The 20005-nt window shown below is 61.2% G+C and overlaps 1 protein-coding gene across 14 annotated transcripts in view; it reads left to right on the forward strand.

Moving 5' to 3' along the window:
- MYO18A (myosin XVIIIA) overlaps nt 1-20005 on the forward strand; it is a 143531-nt gene that overhangs the window by 79149 nt on the left and 44377 nt on the right. For 8 of the 14 annotated variants that reach the window (XM_075074073.1, XM_075074068.1, XM_075074071.1 and 5 more), the window contains 13 exons: nt 2925-3012; nt 3563-3672; nt 3831-4007; nt 4634-4844; nt 5287-5429; nt 7389-7489; nt 7936-7999; nt 8632-8776; nt 12728-12901; nt 14128-14218; nt 14727-14919; nt 16256-16342; nt 19024-19165. In XM_075074073.1, coding sequence (XP_074930174.1) covers nt 2925-3012; nt 3563-3672; nt 3831-4007; nt 4634-4844; nt 5287-5429; nt 7389-7489; nt 7936-7999; nt 8632-8776; nt 12728-12901; nt 14128-14218; nt 14727-14919; nt 16256-16342; nt 19024-19165 — 1726 coding nt within the window. Of the gene's footprint in view, nt 1-1302; nt 1366-2924; nt 3013-3562; nt 3673-3830; nt 4008-4633; nt 4845-5286; nt 5430-7388; nt 7490-7935; nt 8000-8631; nt 8777-12727; nt 12902-14127; nt 14219-14726; nt 14920-16255; nt 16343-19023; nt 19166-20005 lie in introns of all 14 variants that reach the window. The other 6 variants (XM_075074067.1, XM_075074066.1, XM_075074069.1 and 3 more) reach the window with 1 other exon arrangement.

Consider the following 20005-nt stretch of genomic DNA (forward strand, 5'->3'; position numbering starts at 1 on the left):
TCAGTGGCAGAGCTGATGAGAACCCAGGAGTCCTGACTCCCAGCTGTAGGCCCTATGTACTGAGTAGGCTGCCTCTCGACTGTGTGGGCACCACCACTTGGCCTGCTCCTTGTACGAAGCGCCCAAAGGTGAAGGGCCAGGCTAGGCAGCAGAATGGTATAGGCAGTAAACTCCCCCAGACCCCAGTGGGGACTTGGGTCAGCTCTTGGGTCCCCAAGGCTGCAAACACCTGAGCGTGGACGAGGTTCCCGAGCCGGGGCTGGTCTGATGGGACCCCAGCCAGGCAGGTAAAGGGGTAATCCAGAGCCTCTTGCCTCAGGTGCAGTCGCTGTCTCCACCTACTGGTCAGCAGTGAAACCTGCATCCCCTTGGGCTCTGGGGGAGGTGTGATGGATCCATCGCCCAGCCCCCCCGGTGGGCTCTGGTCTGTTCCTGGCTGGGCAGTCACCCGTGGATAGGTGGGGTCCGCAGCTCGCAGGGCGCTGGGCTGTGGCTGGGCGTCTCTTGGAGCGTTGTCCTCTTGCCCGTTTCAGCCACCAAGCTGGACTCTCCGTGTCGCTCGCTCCCAGACACGCACGCAGCTGCATTTGGGGAGCAAGAATCTGCAATACTGGGGGGTCGTGTTCACCCTTCTGAGCAGGGGGTGAGGATTCCTCCACGTGCTGGAGAACATGCCGGTTTTATCACTTCCTGCCCGACGCCCGCCTGCCTATTAGCCTAGGTGGGACCCACCTTCCCATGGCTCCTTGTGGATTGGATAGCTGGGGGGCACAGCAAGGCAGGAGGGGGGCTTGCCCCCAAACCTCCTGTGTGGTGGGGCAGAGCATTGAGGTCAAGGCCCAGGCCTGGGAGACGCGCTCCAGGTCTGCCACTTACTCCTTGGGTGACGGTGGGCAGGTCAGTGGCCTCGCTTCAGAGGCTCAGCTCTGCAAAGCGCTTGGGGGGCTTGCTGGGAAACGCAGGGGACTGTTGTGACCCTCAGAGCAGCCCAGGAGCAGGGGAGCTGTGGATGGGGGCTGCAGGACACTGCCACCCTGCTCACATCCCTACCCTGAGCGCAGTGTGGGCACCGGAAACTCTCCTTCAGGTGCAGCTGTCCCTCCTGCTGCGTGGCAAGGGGTGCTCGGGGCAGTGCTGACAGCGTGCCGAAGGGTCGGGAGAGACGCTGTGCCACTGGCCCCTCGTTGCATGGTCCCATTCACTTCCATCGCTTCTCATAGTAGCTTCCTCTGCTCTCTGCGCCTTCCTCTGGGGGAGAAGACGTTAACCTTTTACATCTTGCTTCCCCATCGGCCTCAATAGGGACAGGCGGACGATGCCCCAGCAGCCACGTTTGGCCCAGCCTCTGCTGCATCCCTGCCTCAGGTTTGGCTGCTTGAGCACAGTAGCGTTTCCGGGAGTGTCTATGAATTTGCTTGATGCTGGGGAGTGGGGGCACTGCCTTGTTTGTGTGCTGGTGTGTTGCTCCTCCTGTTTGTGTTTGCGTGAGGCCTTTGCCCTGTGTGTTTGCATGAGGTCGTTGGTGGGGCAAGGTCTTAGCCAGGACAGCTGGAAAAGCCCCTGGGCCCGGCCAGTCTACTCTCCACAAGCCAGCCTAGGCTTGCTCCCTGAAGGAACATGGCCCTGTTCAGTGACTCCAGGGTTCAGGGCTTGCCCTCGGGATGACTCCTCCACCCAGCAGAGCCTGCTGTTGGGCAGCTTTGCCAAATAGCCTGACTCTGGTCCTCCCCTGTGGCCCACCCTCAGGAGTTCTCCTGTCCCGCGAGCCCCAGAGAGCTGTGCCTGGTTTGCAGAGCGGTCTGTGCAGGGCCCTGTTTGCACAGCTGTGGGGTGTTGCTTTGTGAGACTCCAGGTGTCGTTAGTGTGGTCTCAGTTTGCAGAGTTACCCCGTTGTGCTCTCCATGCCCTGTGCAGGGGGGCAGAGGCTGCATACGTTGTTCACTTGGCTTGGAGGTTTAGGGCTGTCCCTTCTCTGCACTCTCCCTATGTCCACGTGGCCTGTGTTCATTCTGTTCTGCAGGATGCACTGTGTTCCTCACTGCCCTGCTCTGCTCTTCCTTTCTGGGGTGTGGATTCTGCTGCGAGGGGGTCGCACACTCAGCTTGTCCCAGCTGCACCTGGGCGAGTGACTTGGTTGTGTCGGTCCAAGACCCGATGTGAGGCTGGCTTGAGCAGGATGGCTGCTCTGAGAGCTTGTCGCGCAGACCACTCTGGCTGTTAGTGGCACAGGGGTGCTGCCATGCTCCCTTTGATGGCCAGAGCCAGGATCTGTCACGTGGAACAGCAGGGACCAGCTGTCACGGAGTATGGGGGAGTCCAGCTCTGCACCCCTCTTCCTGGGACTCACAGTGACTCTTGGCCAGCCAGTAAAACAGAAGGTTTATTGGACAACAGGAACGCAGGTTACAGCAGAGCTTTCAGGCACAGTCAGGACCCCTCAATCGAGTCCTTCTGGGGGTTCAGGGTGCTTGGATCCCAGCTTAGGATACCCTGAATTCCACCTACACAGCCCCAAACACAAACTAAAAACTCTTTCCCTTCTGCCGGCCCCTTCCTTTGTCTTCCTTTCCGGGCAAAGGTGTTGACCTTTCCCATCCCTTACCTCGCTCAGGTTACAGGCTCTGGTATGGTCCATCCCCTAAAGTCCTCCGCTGCTCTCCCATTCCCCACACAGACAGCCCCTACTCCATCACACTAGCTTTCCCACCTCTGGGTCACTGCCGAGCTCCCTGGGGTCTGGGCTCTTCCCTGGGGGGAGCCTTGGCACAGGGTGGGTTCGCTGTCCTGGTGATCAGGGGGCGCCTGGGTGGAGAGAGGGGAGGGCAGCAGGATGAGAGGTGGTGCTGGAGTCTCTGATGGCCTACGCTGGTCCAGTCCCCCCAGCCCAAGCCATGACCTCTTCCCCTTTCTCCTCACTCTGGCAGGCGAAGACGGAGGAGCAGATCACTGCTGAGGAGGCCTGGTATGAGACGGACAAGGTGTGGCTGGTCCACAAGGATGGCTTCTCCTTGGGTGAGTGTTGTCCTTCACCTTCCATGGGGAGCCCTGGCGTTCTTGGGGCAGTGCCATGCAGTGGGACTAGACCACGGCTCTGCTCACAGCCCCCCTTGCTGCTCTCCAGAGCATTGTTCACCCGCTAAGAGCGTGAGGCGGAGCTATAGCCTGGCTCTGACCTGCCAGGTGACAGGCAGAAGAGCAGAGGCTCCAGAAGGCATCACTAGTGCGCCCTTGCAGCGTGAGAGCAGGGTGCCTTCTCCTGAGCCTCCATGCCCGTGCCACGGCTCAGGGAGGCCATTGGTAACCAGCCAGGTCACTGGCCACCTACCTGTCATGTGCTGCCCAGCCGGGTTCCAGCCGGTGTGGGGAGACGTGGCCAGGGGAGTGCCTGGTCCTGCCGTCTGGAAGAAGCAGAGCCTGGTATGCAGGAGCAGTCTAGCCTCAGTGCCAGAGCTCCACCACTAGGTGTCAGTGTGTCCCTGGGCACGGGAAGAGATGGGGGGGGGGACACGAGGGGCTATGGTGCTGGGAGAGCCTGTCCATGCATGGCGTGTTCCCTTCGCAGCGAGCCAGCTGCGAGCAGATGAAACGAACCTCCTGCCCGAAGGGAAGGTGAAGGTGAAACTGGACCACGATGGGGCCGTGCTGGAAGTGGACGAGGATGACGTGGAGAAGGTGGGAGTCCTGGGCCCTGACTCTGGCTGCGGGGGCAGGGCAGGAGCAGGGGCCGTGGGGTGGGCGAGAAGTGGATCTGTGCCTGTGGTGGCAGGGACTGTGTAGGGTGGGGGCTGGGATTCCCTGCCTGATGCTGCCTGTCTCTGCTATGTCCCCAGGCGAACCCGCCATCCTGTGACCGGGTGGAGGACCTGGCCAACCTCGTCTATCTCAATGAATCCAGCGTGCTGCACACAGTGCGCCAGCGCTACGGCGGTAACCTGATCCACACCTACGCAGGGCCCACCGTGCTGGTCGTTAACCCGCTCAGCTCCCCCTCCATGTACTCTGAGAAGGTAACGCTGCAGCTCGGGGGCCTGGCTGCATGAACCCTTGTCGCAGCTTCTGCGTTCCATCCACGGGGCTCCCACTCCACCGGCAGCAAGCTAGAAGAGTGGCCGGGGCACAGAGCCCAGGGCTGGGAGCCAGGATGCGCTGTGTTCCCAGCTCTGCGACAGCGCCCTGGGCAACGCAGGCTCCCTCGCTTGCCGGTCTGTAACAGCGATGGTAGTGCTGCCCTGCCTTGCGGGCACAGCGGACAGCTCCTGGCTCTCACGGGGGGTCTGTGCTCCTGGTCCAGGGGTGAGGGCAGACTCTCCTGCGGGTGTGGGGGCAGGTTCAGCCCCAGGTGCAGTTATTGGCTGTGGTCTCTCCTGGCTGCATTGCCTGTATTGAGGAGAGGTCCTGCTGGACTTGTGGCTGGACGGTGCTAGCAGGTGGGCATGCTGTCCCATCCGTCTCCCGCCCGCTGCTCCTGCCCTGCCGGTGCTCCTGCCTGCGGGAGCCCTGGAGCGGGGGAAGGAGTGATTTGCATGCATCAGGCTGGCACGTGGGCTGAGGGCCCTGCCGAGGATGGCTGCACGGGAGTGGCCTGGCTGCCCAGTGCTGCGCTAGGTCCCCCAGCCTCCTGCACTCTCCGCAGGTGATGCACATGTTTAAAGGGTGCCGCAGGGAAGACACGTCTCCACACATCTACGCCGTGGCCCAGGCTGCCTACCGCAGCATGCTGATGAGCCGCCAGGATCAGTCAATCGTCCTGCTGGGGAGCAGCGGCAGTGGCAAGACCACCTGCTGCCAGCACCTGATCCAGTACCTGGCCACCATAGCTGGCAGCACGGGGAAGGTCTTCTCTGGTGAGTGCCCAGCAGTGCTGGCTGGGCCGTGGCGATAGGAGAGCACTGACCTGCCGAGCTCTGCAGCCTGGATGGGCCCTTCACTGCTTTCGCCAAGGCCTGGCCCAGGCGGGTTATTAGCAGCTCTCTGGAACCCGTCTGCACTGCTCCTGGGGCAGCTAGAGGGCTCCCTTGCAGCACTGCTGGCTCCTGCCAGCCCCTCGTTACTTGGAGGGTTGCTTTCTGGGTCCCTGGCCACGGGCGTGAGCTGGGGAAGACAGCTCGGACCAAGGGCACCTGTTCCCTCTAGTGGGGCGCTGGGGTCCCTGGGTGGCGAGGTTGCCCTGCTGCTGCCCATTCTGTCCCTGCACCGTGGGCACAGAGGCACTTGCTCTGTAACTCACACAGCCTTCTGGGCCATGGGGCTGGCCGTGCACACGCCCTCTTGCTTGTGTCCCCACAGTGGAGAAGTGGCAGGCACTCTACACCATCCTGGAGGCTTTTGGCAACAGCAGCACCAGTATGAACGGCAATGCCACTCGCTTCTCCCAGATCGTCTCTCTGGACTTCGATCAGGCTGGCCAGGTGGCCTCAGCCTCCATACAGGTGCGAAGGGGCTCGGGGAAAGAACACGCACAGGTTGTGCTGCGTGTACGGCTGGGGGGGCCTGAATGGCACTGGGCAGTGACCACAGAACAGGGACCTGGTACCTAGCTCAGAGCTTGGGGCTGTCCCTGGCATGTGACTCCTAACAGGACCTGTGGCCTGTCCCACCAGCCCCAAATGAGGACCTGCCTTTGGCAGTCTCAGCAGGAAGCCAGGGACCCAGTGGGGCTGGAGATTGCACTCCCCTCCTTCCAGATCAGAGCTGAAACTGCCCCTGCTGGTCTCAGCGTGGGGATAGCCTGGTGCTGGCAGGCTGCCTGCCTGGGCTCTCTCTGGAAAGGGAGCTGTGTGCTCATCCCCATGCTCAGCAGCTGCACTGCGGGATGACTGGCCTCGTTTGCTGGTGCTCCTCTTCCTTCACATCTGGAGCACTGCAGTTGTCACGGAGTCCCTGGGCAATGCTCTGGAACTGCTCCCCACAAAGCCAGTCAGGACTATGGGGAGCCTCCTCTCCCTTGGAGCAGACTTGTTCAGGACAAGAAGCTCACACGTCTTCACTTCCTGGGTCTCTCCTTGGAGCATTCAGCATCCTCTGCCCCTCCGTGGTGCGCTTCCCACAGCGAGCCCACCCAGGCGGGGTCCTGGGCGAAGCCACCAGGGTTCTGCAACCCCGCACTTTGCAGTCAGAAAACCGTGAACTCTTAGCCAGTAACAATGACAGGAATTCAGGGTAGGTCTAAAACAGAGCTTGTAGATAGCGAACCAGACCCCTCGGCCGGGTCCATTCTGGGGCAGTGAACCAGACCTCTAGGTCTGCCCTTCACTCCTCGTCCCCAGCAAGCTCCAGACTAAACGTCCCCCTCCGCCCCTCCTCTCTGCGTCAGCCTCCTTTCCCCGGGCCAGGAGGGCACTGATCTTTGTCTCCAACACCTTCAGCTGGCACCTTTGCAGAGGAACGGGCCAGGCCATCAGTTGCTAGGAGACAGAGTGCCAGGCATTCAGGTCCACTGGCCCTTTGCTCTGCAGCAATCACACACCCTTATCCCACCACCTAGATACTTAAGAACTGCCTAGGGGACACTGAGGCACCAACACAGTATTCAGAGCAAACATTAAGAACAGTCCCAGTTCGTCACAGCTCTCTCTGGAAAGGGAGCTGTGTGCTCACCCCCATGCTCAGCAGCTGCACTGCGGGATGACTGGCCTCGTTTGCTGGTGCTCCTCTTCCTTCACATCTGGAGCACTGCACAGCTAGTGGCAAGGCCCCTCGCAGGTGCCCTTGATTTCCTTTAATTAGTCTCCAGTAACAAGGCATCTCTCTCCCTTCCGCCACCCATAAAAGCTGGCACCAGCGTGGTAAGGAGAGCGCAGCCTCTATATGCCCGTGTAACAAGAGCTGCTGATCAGCTGCGGGGAAATAGGTTCAGGGAGGCTGAGGAGGCTTCAAAAAGTCTGTCACTTTCCCAGTGTTTGTACTGACATCATTAGCTACCGCCTATGGAGAGCGACCCTGGCCTGGGGTTAGACAGGGCAGGAGCGTTGCAGCGTCACCATGAGCATGGGGCAGAGGCAGCCACTGGGGGGCAGGCAGGAATAGCTCAGCCCCCAGGAAAGGCTTGGCACCCAGCGTGAGTGGGATTTTACCTCCCACTGAGGCAGCTGGAAGGCCCCTGCTAGAGACAGGCTGGGTGTAATTGATTGCATCTGTGGATAACATTGAAGGGCCTAGGGCCCCGTTGTGCCAGGCACAGGCAGCCCAGAGATGGTCTCTGGCTGCCCACGAGGCTGGGGAGTAAGGGTGGGTGGGGAAGGGGCCAGCAGAGCCCAGTGCATTGGGCTGCCGTTGCAGCAGGCCCAGCCCTGGTGAGCAGAGCTGGGCTTGCACGGATGCTGCCTGGCCGGTGGGCAGCTAGCAGTGTGCCACAGCCCTGCCCCAAATGTCTCCATTCTGGTCCCCAGACGATGCTGCTGGAGAAACTGAGGGTCACAAAGCGGCCGGCCAATGAGGCCACCTTCAATGTCTTCTACTACCTGCTGTCTGGCGCGGACAATGCCCTCAGGTGAGCCCTGTGCCACCTGCCCCCATCACTGCCTCTTGCCCTCCGCTGGCAACGGCATCCATTGCACCCAGCTGTGGTGATGATCTGAATGCTGGCGGGTCTCTGAGCTCTGCTCCAGCCATTCCCCTGCCAAGAATTGCTTTGCCCATGGCTGAGAGCTAGCCTTGGCCCTCTGGGTGTCTCTGTGAGGTCATGGAGATGGCAGGAGCCAGAGAGGGGCCTGCAGTGCAGCTGGCATGGTGTGGGCTGGCTGCCCCATCAGGCACATAGCCTGCAGGGGTCAGAGAGGCAGACCAGGGTCCCGGAAGCGGCCTCAGTGCCCTGTGGCAGGGCTTGGTGTGTTGAGATCAGCCTGCATGTCCGAGTTGAATCAGGTCTCGGGGGAACCTGGCCCTGGCGTGGGGCCTGTCAGCGTAGCACTGTAACGCTGTGTTTTATCCCCACAGAACTGAGCTTCACTTCAGCCACTTAGCAGAGACCAGCGTGTTTGGGATTGTGCCACTGTCCAAGGTGACTCAGGGCAGAGCCGGGTGGGGCTGGTGTTACAAGGGCACAGTCCTGCAGAGGCAGGGCTCACCTCCCCAGGTCTGACCTAGCATGGGCTGGGCCCTGGGGGCCTGCCTGAGCAGGAGGGCCCTTGGATGAACGTCCAAGGCCGACACAGTCACCGCGGGGCTGCTAGAACAGCTGCAGAGACCCGGGGGCCTGGGCAGTCCACTGGGGGCTGCTGCTGCCTGCCAGCTCCCAGGAAGCGACGCAGCACAGTGACTTTCCCAGAGAGATAGACTCTGCATCGCCTGGGCTCCATCTATTTACTCTTCTGCTCTCTACCTGAGCCCAGGATTAGCCTTTGATGTAGATTTTTAATTAAAAGCTTAACTAAAGCCTTCCCTGCACATGCCCGACGCCCTGCTCTGTCCTTCATGGGTGCAGCGTGACCTCTGCAGGGACACCTGCTTTGCCCTGGCCCAGGTACTCTCCAGGGCACCCCAGGCGGCCGAGATCCATGCAGACCTGGCCTTGGGGCGAGGGGAGCAGGGCGAGGCCTGGAGCTCTGGCCCAGAGCAGGTGGCTGTTAGCCAGCAGTGAGAAAAGCCACCCCTTTGGCTGAGGCAGTGGCATCGTGTTCCCTTGTTCTCCAGCCGGAAGAAAAGCAGAAGGCAGCCCAGCAATTCAGCAAGCTCCAGGCTGCCATGAAGGTGCTGGGCATCTCCAGTGATGAGCAGAAGGCGTTCTGGCTTGTCCTGGGGTCCATCTATCATCTGGGGGCCGCAGGAGCCACCAAAGGTAACGAACTGTTCGGAACTTCCCTGGGCACTTCCATAAGCCGAGGTTTGCCAGTCTGAACTGCCTTTCAGTGCACTGCTGTTTCCCGAGAGGTCGCTGAAAGGCCTATTGTCACGGAGTCCCCGGGCGATGCTCTGGAACTGCTCCCCACAAAGCCAGTCAGAACTTTGGGGAGCCTCCTCTCCCTCGGAGCAGACTTGTTCAGGGCAAGAAGCTCACACGTCTCAACCTCCTGGGTCTCTCCTTGGAGCATTCAGCACCTCTGCCCTCCGTGGGCTCCCACAGCGAGCCCACCCAGGCGGGGTCCTGGGGAAGCCACAGGTCCTGCACCCCACTTAGCCGTCAGACGTGACTCTCAGCCAGCAAAACAGAGGTTTATTCGATGAACAGGAACAGAGTCTAAACAGAGCTTGTAGATACAGCGAACCAGACCCCGCCGGGTCCATTCTGGGGGCAGTGAGCCAGACCCCTAGGTCTGCACTTCACTCCTTATCCCCAAGGTCGCTCCAGACTAACCACCCTCCAGCCCCTCCTCTCTGCTCAGCTCCTTTCCCGGGCCAGGAGTCACCTGATCCCTTTGTCTCCAACACCTTTGCAGTGGCAACCTTTTGCAGAAGGAGGCCCCAGGCCATCAGTTGCTAGGATACAGAGTGCCAGGCATTAGGTGCACTGGCCCTTTGCTCTGCCAGATACTTAAGAACTGCCTAGGGGACACTGAGGCACCAACACAGTATCCAGAGCAAACATTAGGAACAGTCCCAGTTCGTCACACCTATCCCCACAGGGCAGGTCAGTGCCCAGGGGAGGTGCTCTCAGAACTACTCCTGGGGGTTAGTGAGCCCTGAGTAGAACTTCCTTATTTCCCCCTCGGCAGCCCTGTGTGCTCTGAGATCTGGTGCTGCCTGGCTGCACCCAGTGGGTCAGGTGCCCATTGGGCATGTTCTGAGGCCAGGATCATCCCCAGTGCTTGATCCACCCGGCTTTCAGCCCGTCATTCACAAGGGAAATCACCAGCTCACCCCTGACCTCAGGGCCTGGTGCAAGGCTGTCCACACACTGGGAGCAGGAGGGGACGCTGCATGGCTCTGGCTCCAACCCTAGTGTTCCCCAGTTTCCTCCCTCCCTCACAAAATGGGAGGGAGCAGGGAAGCCCCAGCACAGGCATGCTGCTGCTGGCACTGGGTTGCTGCAGGAGAGAGACATGGGGTGGGGCTGAGGCTAAGCAGAGCAGATCTGAGGCCTGTCCTGAGTTGTCAGCAGTGCTGGGAAGATATTTGGGTTTCCAGCCCTTGGCTCGGGGAAAGCCTTAGTGGCCACAGGGGTGATTGCTACTGTCCTGCACAGACCTTAGTTCTGAGGAGCCCCTCCAGGCTGGTGTGGTCATAGTCCCGGTGTATTGTGTCTGTCCTGGCAGGGCATGCGGCAGGTTCTCTGGCCAGGTCTGTGTCTCTGCACTGGCTGGAAGGCCCAGTTCTCGAGCTGGGAGAGTGCCTAGAGAGGCAGAGCCCCAGATGGACTTGGTGCCAGTGCAGGGCCACCGGCTGCGTGTGAAGAGACACAGAGCTGCTGGGTTTGCCCGGGCCGTGATCTGGGAGGTCACACCGCTCTCTCTGAGCTGGGGTTCTCCTGTGCCTTGGGCCATGTCAGATACCAGGAGGGGGAGGGGCCAGAATAGCTTCCAGGGCTTGGGTCGCATCCGCAGCTCCTCTATGCGAGGTGGAGTTCTGTGGAAGTCTGTCTGCCCGCGCTCTTGCCCTGTCTCCCCTGCAGTGTCAGAGGGCGGTGGGTCACGCTGGCGTCTGCTCCCTGCTGGTGCCCTGGGATTTCCCTTTTGAGATGGGTGTCCCAGAGGTTCCTGCTGTGACTAGAAGGGCTTGGATTTTACAGCCCAGAGAGCACCGCTGGGCAAGGCCCCTCAGACTATTGCAACACAGGGGCAGTTTTGCAGTGGGTGCAAGGGGCAGGGGAAGGGGAAGGTGATGTCATAACATCCCACAGCTGGAGGGGGCCTGGGGCAAGACCAGACCCCCGGCATTGGTGTTAATTAATAGTTGGAGGGCAGTGTGGCACTGGTGGCGAGGGAGAGGGCTGGAGTGGAGTCAGAGTCTGCATGGGAGCAGCCTCAGTCACTGCATGCTGCAGATCCTGCTCTGCCAGGTACCTTGCTCAGGGGACGTGAAGGTGATCTTTGTGCAGTGTGTCACTAAGCAGACAGAGGCCCTGCTGGAGAGGGGGAGAAGGGCCCACGTTACGGTGTCCCCACCATCCCCCGTGGCGTGACTGCCCCTGCCCCGCTGGCAGCCAGGGCAGCCCATGAGGTTGGTTCACAGCCCCTCGGGACACGGGCCGGCCCTCAATCCAGGCCCAACCTTGCCCCTGTTCTGCCCTGGAGCTGGGGTTAGATATGCTCCATGGGCCGTTGCTTGAAGGAGGGGCTGTGTTTGATCCACGCTGAGCGGGGCCAGGTGGAAAGGTCCCAGGATGGCCCCAGAGAAGCTCAGGGCTCCCCGAGCCGTGGGGCCCGCAGAGCACATCTGTCTGCAAGCGTGGCCCACTGGCTGCCCTGTTGATGGGAGGCTCCCAGCACGGCGGTCTTCGCTGACTCCGGCCTGATGACCTGTATGGGGCCCCAGTGCCACCTTGCATGGGGCTGTGCGGGCCCAAACCTGCCCCAGGTTGGGGTTGGTGAGAGCAGGCAGCGGATTGGGATGGGGGGCAGGGGGGAGAGTGGAAAGATGGGGGCCGGGCCTTGGATTGGGGGCTGGCATGTGCCTTCTGTGGCTGCCTGGCTCCGAGAAGGGGTCCCGGCGGGGGGTGACACGTCCGTGTCTGTCTGTGTGTGTGTGCCAGTGTACGTTGGCTTACCACGCTTGACCCCAGGGGTGGCCCGTCCACCCAGTGCAAGTGTTCGCTGGCAGCAGCTGTCACCGCTGCATTCTAACCCCCTGTTTTTGTTTGCATGGTGCATGCCGTCCCTTGGCAATGCAGACACCAACGAAGGTAAAGCCTCCTTTCTCTCTGCTTCCCCACAGCGGTGTTCCACGTGTTACCCATTAACTCGCTCTCCCTGTGTGTCCACGGCTCCTTCCCTGGTGCCAGGCATCCGCTGTTTTCCCTCCCTCAGGGCAGCCAGGGGTGTTCGGGTTCAGGTGCCCCTGCACTTCCCCTCCCCCAGGGCAGCGGGGGGTGTTCGGGTTCAGGTGTCCCCGCGTTTCCCGTCCCCCAGGGCAGCTGGGGGTGTTTGGTTGGAGGAAGAGCTGCAGCGAGAGCTCTGCCCAGCGCCTTGCTGGAAGTTCTTCTACTCTTGCTTTTTCAAGAGGTGCCCTAAGACGCAGCCCAGCCAGGATCCAGGGCAGCTCCCTGACACAGGAGGTGAGGGGTGGGATGTGCACTGCATTACCCTGCACTGAAGCGAGCTCATCCCCCCCACTGCCGAGGTGGATCCTCTGTCCCAGGCGGACACTGTGTGGAACCCTGGCTTCAGGGCACTACCGGATGGCTGCTCTGTGGCTGGGCTGGGAACACAAGAGCGCCTTTCTGCTGTCCCAGCATGGCGGCATGTCTCAGCCATCGGCCTCTGCCACTGAGCACCAGTCTCCTCTCCTCAAACTCCTGACACCGTGTTCCTTACGGCGCAGTCTGCCCCGCTCCACACCAAGCTCTTCGAGCTGCGTGAGTGAATAGTGGCCAGGCTGGACAGCGGGATTGGCTACGCCGAGCCCTGACACTACCGCATCCCCTCCCATGCTCCCTAGCCACTCCTGACTGCTGCTTTGTCTTGCACTGAATCTCTTTCCCCGGCATTGCTATTCTTTGAGGACACCTGCCGCCAGCCCCATACCTGGGTTGGGATGCCCCTGACACCAGACAGCCCCCGGTCCCACGAAGACCCACAGCCCCTCGGGGAACCGGCTGCATTCCCAGCACTAATACTCTCTCCCTCCCTGCTAGCTGGGAGGAAGCAGTTTGCTCGGCATGAGTGGGCCCAGAAGGCTGCTTACATGCTGGGCTGCAGCCTGGAGGAGCTGTCTTCATCTGTCTTCAAGCACCAGCCCAAAGGGAGCCTGCAGCGATCCACGTCCTTTCGCCAGGGGCCCGAGGAAGCCGGCTTGGGAGATGGCTCAGGTACTGGGTTGCTGCTGCACATGGGGCACGGGTGGTGTCAGCTGATAGCATTGAGCAAGGTGATGGCATTTCCTACAGGTGCACGGACCCTGTCTTCCCTCCCCCGCCCATCTTCCTTCCTTTGCAGCTGATGCCCTCCTGGGTCTGTAGCTAGCCAAGTGGGAGAGGAGCATGGGCCAGTGGTTAGGACATTGCCCCGGAGTTTGAGAGACCTGGATTCATTCAACTCCCTGCTCCACCACAGACTGCCTGTGCGACCTTGGGCATGTCACTTTGCCTCCCTGGGGTCTGTTCCCATGGGGGGTAATAGCACTGCCCTGTGAACATATAGGCTTGTGAGGCATCTCAGACAGGGTGATTCCCCTGTACCCCATCATCTCCTTGTCATGAATCTCTGAATGGTATTGAGCTGGGTCCCATTGTCTGAGCACGTCACAGTCCTCAGTGCATGTAGCCGCCCAGCCCCGGGAGAGACAGGGCTGGGCGGTTCCCCTGGTCCCGAGGGAAGCCAAGGCTCAGGGAGCCTGTGACTTCCCCAGGCCATGCAACCAGTCTCTGGCAGAGTGGAGATTGGGCCCCATCCCCCGAGTTCCAGGCTAGCGCCCAAAGCACTGAGCTGCCCTTCCTCTCCATGCCCTGGCACTCTGGGGGTGCCGGCTGTTACCAGGGGTCACTTTGGAAGCACGTTGCTTTCGGGTTGCAAGAAGGGTGGTGATGTGGGAGCTGCGTCCCAGGCTACCTGGCTCTGCTCACTGGAGATGCTAAACTCTGGGTTTCCCCTTCTCCCCCCGCCCAGCATGGAGCCACCCGAGCTGTGGACAAGAACACAGGACGGTCTGAGCCCAGAAAACAGAGGGCCCCGAATCCCATCCCCTTTTCTGATGGGCCCCAGTCCTACCCCAGGTTCCTCCTTCAAAACAGCCACTGCTTGCTGCCCACTTCCAGCATCTCCCACTGAGGTCATCAAGGGATCCAGGCCCTTGCGCGTCGCCACCCTCTCTTGACAGGCAAGGACAGAGGCCCAGAGAGGGTGTCAGCCGGGGAGCCAGTGTAGCACTGATGTGCAGCCGTTCCTAGTCCCCCCCCGTACTCTAGATCTTGCCCCCCAGAGCCCCTGGATCAGCTCCCCAAGCCCTGCCCTGGCCCTGAGCCGCACAGCATATGGGGGTGCGGTTCGCTGGGGGAGGGTGCAGTCGCCTTCACTCTGGAACCATTTCTCTCCCCAGGCTCCAGGCTGACTGCTCTGGAGTGCTTGGAAGGCCTGGCCTCGGGCTTGTATTCAGAGCTCTTCACGCTGCTCATCTCACTGCTGAACCGGTACGCACATGCACCGAGGCCAAGCCAAGCACCCAGTGCAGGGGGAGGGGTGTGTAGGGCAGGAGCCTCGCTCCACCTGCTGGGAGGAGCCGTCCTGGCCCCGTGTGTGTTGGCCAAGCCCGAAGCACCAAGCTGTCCTGCTGCTGGAGCTCAGCATCCCGCCCTGGCTCTCCATGCTCCAGCCTGTGTAGGCTCCCCTTAGGGGAAGGGACCTCATCTGGCATACTCTCCGTCCTGGCCCCTGCAGCCGTCCCACTGTGTGCTCTGGGGCCGGGAGCAAGGCCCAGGCAAGGCATAAGGACAGCAGAGAGCGCTACCCTAGGGCAGCCGGGTGCCAGGAAAGGGGCCCTCCTGCCCAGGTGTAATCGCTGGGGGAAGTGGTTCACCTCACACATGTAGCCAGGGTTTTCTGAGGCATTTGTCTTCCTCTGGAGCTGCAGGCGTTGCTCCTGACAAGACCCTGCATGGAGCCCTGTATGCCCTAGCCCCTCTCTCCCCCCATGTGCAGGGCTCTCAAGTCCAGCCAGCACTCCTTGTGCTCCATGATGCTTGTGGACACCCCAGGCTTCCAGAACCCCGAGCTAGCAAACCAGAGCCGTGGGGCCAGCTTTGAGGAGCTGTGCCACAACTACACCCAGGAGCGGCTGCAGATGCTGTTCCATGAGCGCACCTTCACTCAAGAGCTGGAGAGATACAAGGAGGTATTGCCTGAGGATCCCTGTCTCGGCCCGTGGCAAAGACCTGCTCCCCAGCTGGAGCAGACACGGCAGGAGCCCAGCGAGGGACTGGAGAGCCCCCCCCGCTGCGGAGAAGCCTGCAGGCACTGACCTTGCCCAGGGCGTGGTGGCTCTGGGCTGTACAGGGCATGTGGAAGGGGCAGCGGAGGCTGTTTCCTTAGTTATGTTGCTGTCTCCTCTCTGCTCTAGCATCTACTAGATTCCAGCTGATTTCTAACCCTGTAGGTGACTCAGGCAGTCACGCCTAGACAGGACTCAGCTAATCAGTAGCTCTGAATCTGGTTCTTCTTGAAGCAGGGGTTTCCATGGGAACAGGCCGTTTGCCATTGGCCCTGCCCTGGGCACTGGTGGTTTTGCTAGCAGCCCTGTGCATTCCATCACCTCTGACAGCGATGGAGGGGTGGCTCCTGGCAAACCTCCCAGAGTGGGAGGGGAGCCATGTGCACCAGTCAGGTTGGGCTAATTGGGCCCAGCTCTCTTTTCTCACGGCTGGATGGGTTCTCAGTGCCCACATGGGAAGGGTGCACCCATTCTGCTGCACTGCCTGTATGCACGGCCCAGCTAACCCTGATCTCCCAGGCTGGGGAGGGCTCTCTGGGAGTGAGGGCCTGGTGCGAAGGCAGCCCAGGAAGGTCATTGCACCTGGCCCTGGCTCTGGGTGTCTGTGACCCAGGCACCACCCTTTGGTGATGACTCCAGGACTGGCTAGACCCTGGAGGCCGAATTCCCCCGTCTGTATGAGATGGTTCCCCAGGGACGCTTTGCCCAGTGGCCCCCCCACATCCTCACTTCATTGGGGACCATGGGCCCTCTCCCAGCCTCTTCCAAACACCCCAGCGGCAGCTGCTCTGCCGTCGCCCTGGAGGAGTGACCCAGCCTTGGGAGCTCCTGCTCTGCCTCCTGCGCTGCCCAGGGGGCCGACTCCCTTCACACTTGGCACACTGCCTGGTTACTGGTCTGCCTTCCCTGTTGGGGGACATGGCAGTGCCCCCCGGGTGTGATTACAGCCCAGCCCGGTCCCCTCCGCTCACTCCTGAATAGCGCACGCTGGCCAGGGCCGTGACCTCACTCCCCTGCCCCAGGGACTCCCCTTCCGGAGCTGAGCAGCCCGGGGCGGTGGGCTGACCGAACCCTTCCCCTGTGCACCGGGAGGGAGGCTGGGGGTCTCCAGGGAAACCCCTGTGGTCTAATGGCCTGTAGATTCTATTCAGACTAATGTACTGACTGACCCTCGCTGGGTCCCGTAACTGTGATCTTTAGTCACACAGGCACTAACCCTTCGTCTGTCCGTCCTCTCTAGGAAAGCATAGAGCTTGCATTAGATGACATAGAGCCCAGTACCTCTGGCTCTGTAGCCACTGTAGACCAAGCCTCACACCAAGCACTGGTAAGCACACACCCGCTTTCGTGGCAAGAATTTCTCTCCTCTCTCCCCTCCGTGTCTAAAGCTGCTTTCCAGGCCCAGAGCACCACCTGCTCCCTGAGCCAGCAGCTTTGCAGGCCCCCTGTCTAAGCAGTAAGCAGGGAGTTGCACTTTGCTCTGGGCCGGATCTTGACAGGGCTGGGCAGGGGAACCTGGGAGGTATCTTGTGAGCAGACAGGGTGAGAGGAGGCTCCATGGCTCCAAGCTCCCCTCCAAAGCAGGGTGTTTCCCTGTTCCTAGCTACACCCAGTAGAAACACAGCCAGAGGATCCCAGCCAGTCATCAGCACCCAGAAGCCTGCAGGGGGTTCAGCTGCCTTTGCTTGCATGCAGAGGAGACCCCCTCAGTCCCCTGGCAGATGCACTCCTGGGGTTTCATTGGTGGGGAGATGCCAAGTTAACTCCAGTGTCACAAGCGAAGCAAGCTGGGATTGCAGCTGTGCTGGGAGCTGCCCGGTAGCAGCAGCACTCATCTAGCTGGTTACCTGGCGCCAACAGTGAGAGGCTTCTGGCTCTGGGTAAGGAGGCTGCTGTTAGCAGGGGCTTGCTCTGATCTGCTCCGGGTGGCGTTGGTCTGCCCACGTGCTGGCAGAGCCAGTTCAGAACAATGCAGTTAGTCCTGATGTCTGCAGAGCTGTCGGGGAGGTGGCCCTCCCATGCTGGGGCAGGAGGGCTCAGCGGGGAGGCAGAGTCTGTCTCTTCCCCTCCTGGGAGGAACAGCTGTCCCTTCCCAGTCTGACCTCTTCTCTGGGGTGGGCTGTGGCCTCTGCGTCAGCTCGTGGGGGCCGGCATTCCCCTCACTTGTCTCCAGACCGCCCAGCTCTCAGGTGGGAGGACTGTTTCCATTTCCCCTGTTGGTTCCCTGCATCCTGCTGGCGGCTCTGCGGGCTGCGGCTGAGGGTCACCCTGAGGAAGCTCTCTGCTGAGAGTGTCTGGGGAGGAGGAGAGGTGATCTGAGCCCCCTTTGCTTTGCTGTCTGCTGCACTTCCATATGCCAGACTCCAGACCTCTCTTAGCCCCGTCCCACCCAGCACTCTGTGCCCAAGCTTGGGAATGGCCCTGCTTCCCTTGGAGCCCGGCCACCCACCTGCCCACATTGCTGCCGAGCTGGGGCTTGCCGTGGGGCAGCAGCGCGGGCAGCTTTGCTTGGCGTGCTGGGGAGGGCGATCGTGCAGGTCAGATGGCTCAAGTCAAGCGGGGGGAGATTGGGGTGGTGCGGCCATGTCACCTGTAATTACCTCTCCCATTAACGCCTTGGCCAATGAAGGAGCAGGAGAACAGCAAGCTTGAGAGCTGCTGCTGCCACTTCCCCTGGCGACGGAGGGGCTGCGTTCAGCACCAATCCATTGCTGTCGTTCATGGAGCTTTCGGATCAGACCAATGCTGCCAGGGCTCTTCTCCCCGCTAGCGGTGGTAACTACGGCAGGGGGAGACCCTGCCCTGATCACCAGGCAGTGCTGGAGAGTGCGGCTGGGTACCAGTTGCCTGGGGGGCTCTAGAAGCTCTCTGGGAAATGAGCACCATTGCCAGGAGCTGCTGGGCTGAGTGTGGGAGACACGTGGGGGCCTGCCGTCCTGACTGCGTAGGGTCACTTCCCCCGGCACTGAAAAGCAGTTGTCTCTGGGGCAGGACTGAGTAGCACTTGAACAGTGCAGCGCAACAGCACAGGCTGGAAAGCAAAGGGTCCATTGGAGTGTCAGGGAGCTTAGGGAGGCTCTAAGAGCTTCCCCAGCAGGGCTTCAATGGGCAGGACCAGGGCTTGGCACAGTGGGAAGAAGCAGTCTGCCTGGGGCGCGGTGGCACCATGGGGCCAGGATGGGAGGGAGGAAGGCAGCCAGGCCGATCCTCAGGGTGGCAGTGGCAGGGGGACCTTACTGTGTAGCCTGACTTGCAGTGCAGGGAGCGCCAGGCGGCAGAGGGGTCAGCTGCGTTAGCAGCCCTGTCTGCCAGCCCAGCGGGCACTTGGGGAAGCATCTCTCCCTGCACAGAGATCTTGCCACAGGCTCGATAGTAAATGCCACGAAGTGGTAAAGGAGTGAAACGAGTGCAGGCTCAAGGCAGTGAGCCAGCCAAGGGCGCATGCCATCGAGTAACACTGAGCCCACGGGAGCCGAGCACCCCCTTCCTGGAGTAACCTGAGTGGCTTCACTCTGTGCCCAGGCCCGTGCGTGCAGAGATTGACAGCTCAGAGTGTTAGAGCAGGGAGGCCTCCCGGTGAGAAGCCAGGGGAGCAGCCAGCAGCAGAGTGGGAGAGCGTGGGCCTGAGATGTGGTGGGTGCAACTCTCTGAGGTCTGCGCGGTGGTTTTGCCTGTCTCTGGATGTGGAGCGTGTTGGCGGCTGAGTGCGAATGCTCTTGGCTGACGTGTGTTTTACTGGCTCGGGTTTGAAGTATTGATTCTTTCTCTGCAAAGAATCTATTAAGTGTTACTCAGCGCGAGGTGTTGCCATTCGCTCTGACTGGTCTCGGGGGACGTGTCCCAGACTCCCGAGGGCTGGGACTAGGACAGATACATAGCCACCCTCAGCACCTCTTCCCCTCTCCGGGGGCTCTCGGCCCAGGGCGCGTGCTACCAGTCCCTGCGTGCCCAGCAGGTGGGGAGCAGACACGCTTCGGGTGATGCATGCGGTTGGGACCGTCTCTGCAGGTGCGCTCCTTGGCCCGCACGGATGAGGCCCGTGGGCTCCTGTGGCTGCTTGAGGAGGAGGCTTTGCAGCCTGCGGGGAACGAGGACACGCTGCTGGAACGGCTCTTCACCTACTATGGGCCCCAGGAGGGAGATAAGAAAGGTAAGGGGGAGCCAGCCCTCTGCAGGCCTAGCCAGGCCCTCTATGCTCTTCCCCTCCCCGCTCCAGGCTCGCTCCGAAGTGAGGCTTTTTCAGTCCAGTTGTGTCCTTCATGCAGGAAATGTACAACGCGTGTGGCGTGTGCGTGCCAGGAGCCATATCCCAGAGGCCTCGCAGGCTCAGGGGCAGGGCCATGCACCCCTCCAGGGGAGGGTGGGGCACCTGGGCAGGAGATGGGGGAGGGAAGGCTCCTGTCCTGAGCACAGGGCTGCTTTCCAGCTCTGGCAGCTCTGCCTGCTGGGGTGGTCGGTGCTGTTCACCCCAGGCTCGTGCTGCAGGGCTAGCAATAGCCATCTGGGTGTACGGACTCAGGCAGGAGACCCGGTGAAGGGCCCAGAGCCCAAGCGGACACTTCTGGGCCCCGCAGCATGAGCCCAAAACAGTTGACCTGGGCTCTGAGACTCACAGGCACAGAGTTTTAGCCTCTGTTTCCTTGTGTGCGAGCTTTGCCAGGACTTTGCCACTCCTCCAGCACCCACCTAATCCAGCCCCTAACCTGCTCCTCCCCTGGCCCCAACTCAGCCTGGGGCCTGTGGCCTAGACTTGCCGGGGTGGCGTGGCCAGAGCAGCCCTCCCCCAGCCCAGACCTGCTGGGACCAGGGCCGGGGTGCCTATCCTGCTGCCCCAGAAATCCTATGGCCTCTATATTGGTGCACATAACAAAATTCATTCCTCACATGGGTGGGGCAGATTCGAGGGAGCACTGCTCTTGTGCCTTCTTGGCCCAGGACAGGGATTCCCTCTTGGTACCTGGCCTGCGGGGGTCCAGTTCACTAATGGGGT

The sequence above is a fragment of the Chelonoidis abingdonii genome, chromosome 20 (assembly GCF_003597395.2).
Source record: "Chelonoidis abingdonii isolate Lonesome George chromosome 20, CheloAbing_2.0, whole genome shotgun sequence".
Lineage (NCBI taxonomy): Eukaryota > Metazoa > Chordata > Testudines > Testudinidae > Chelonoidis > Chelonoidis abingdonii.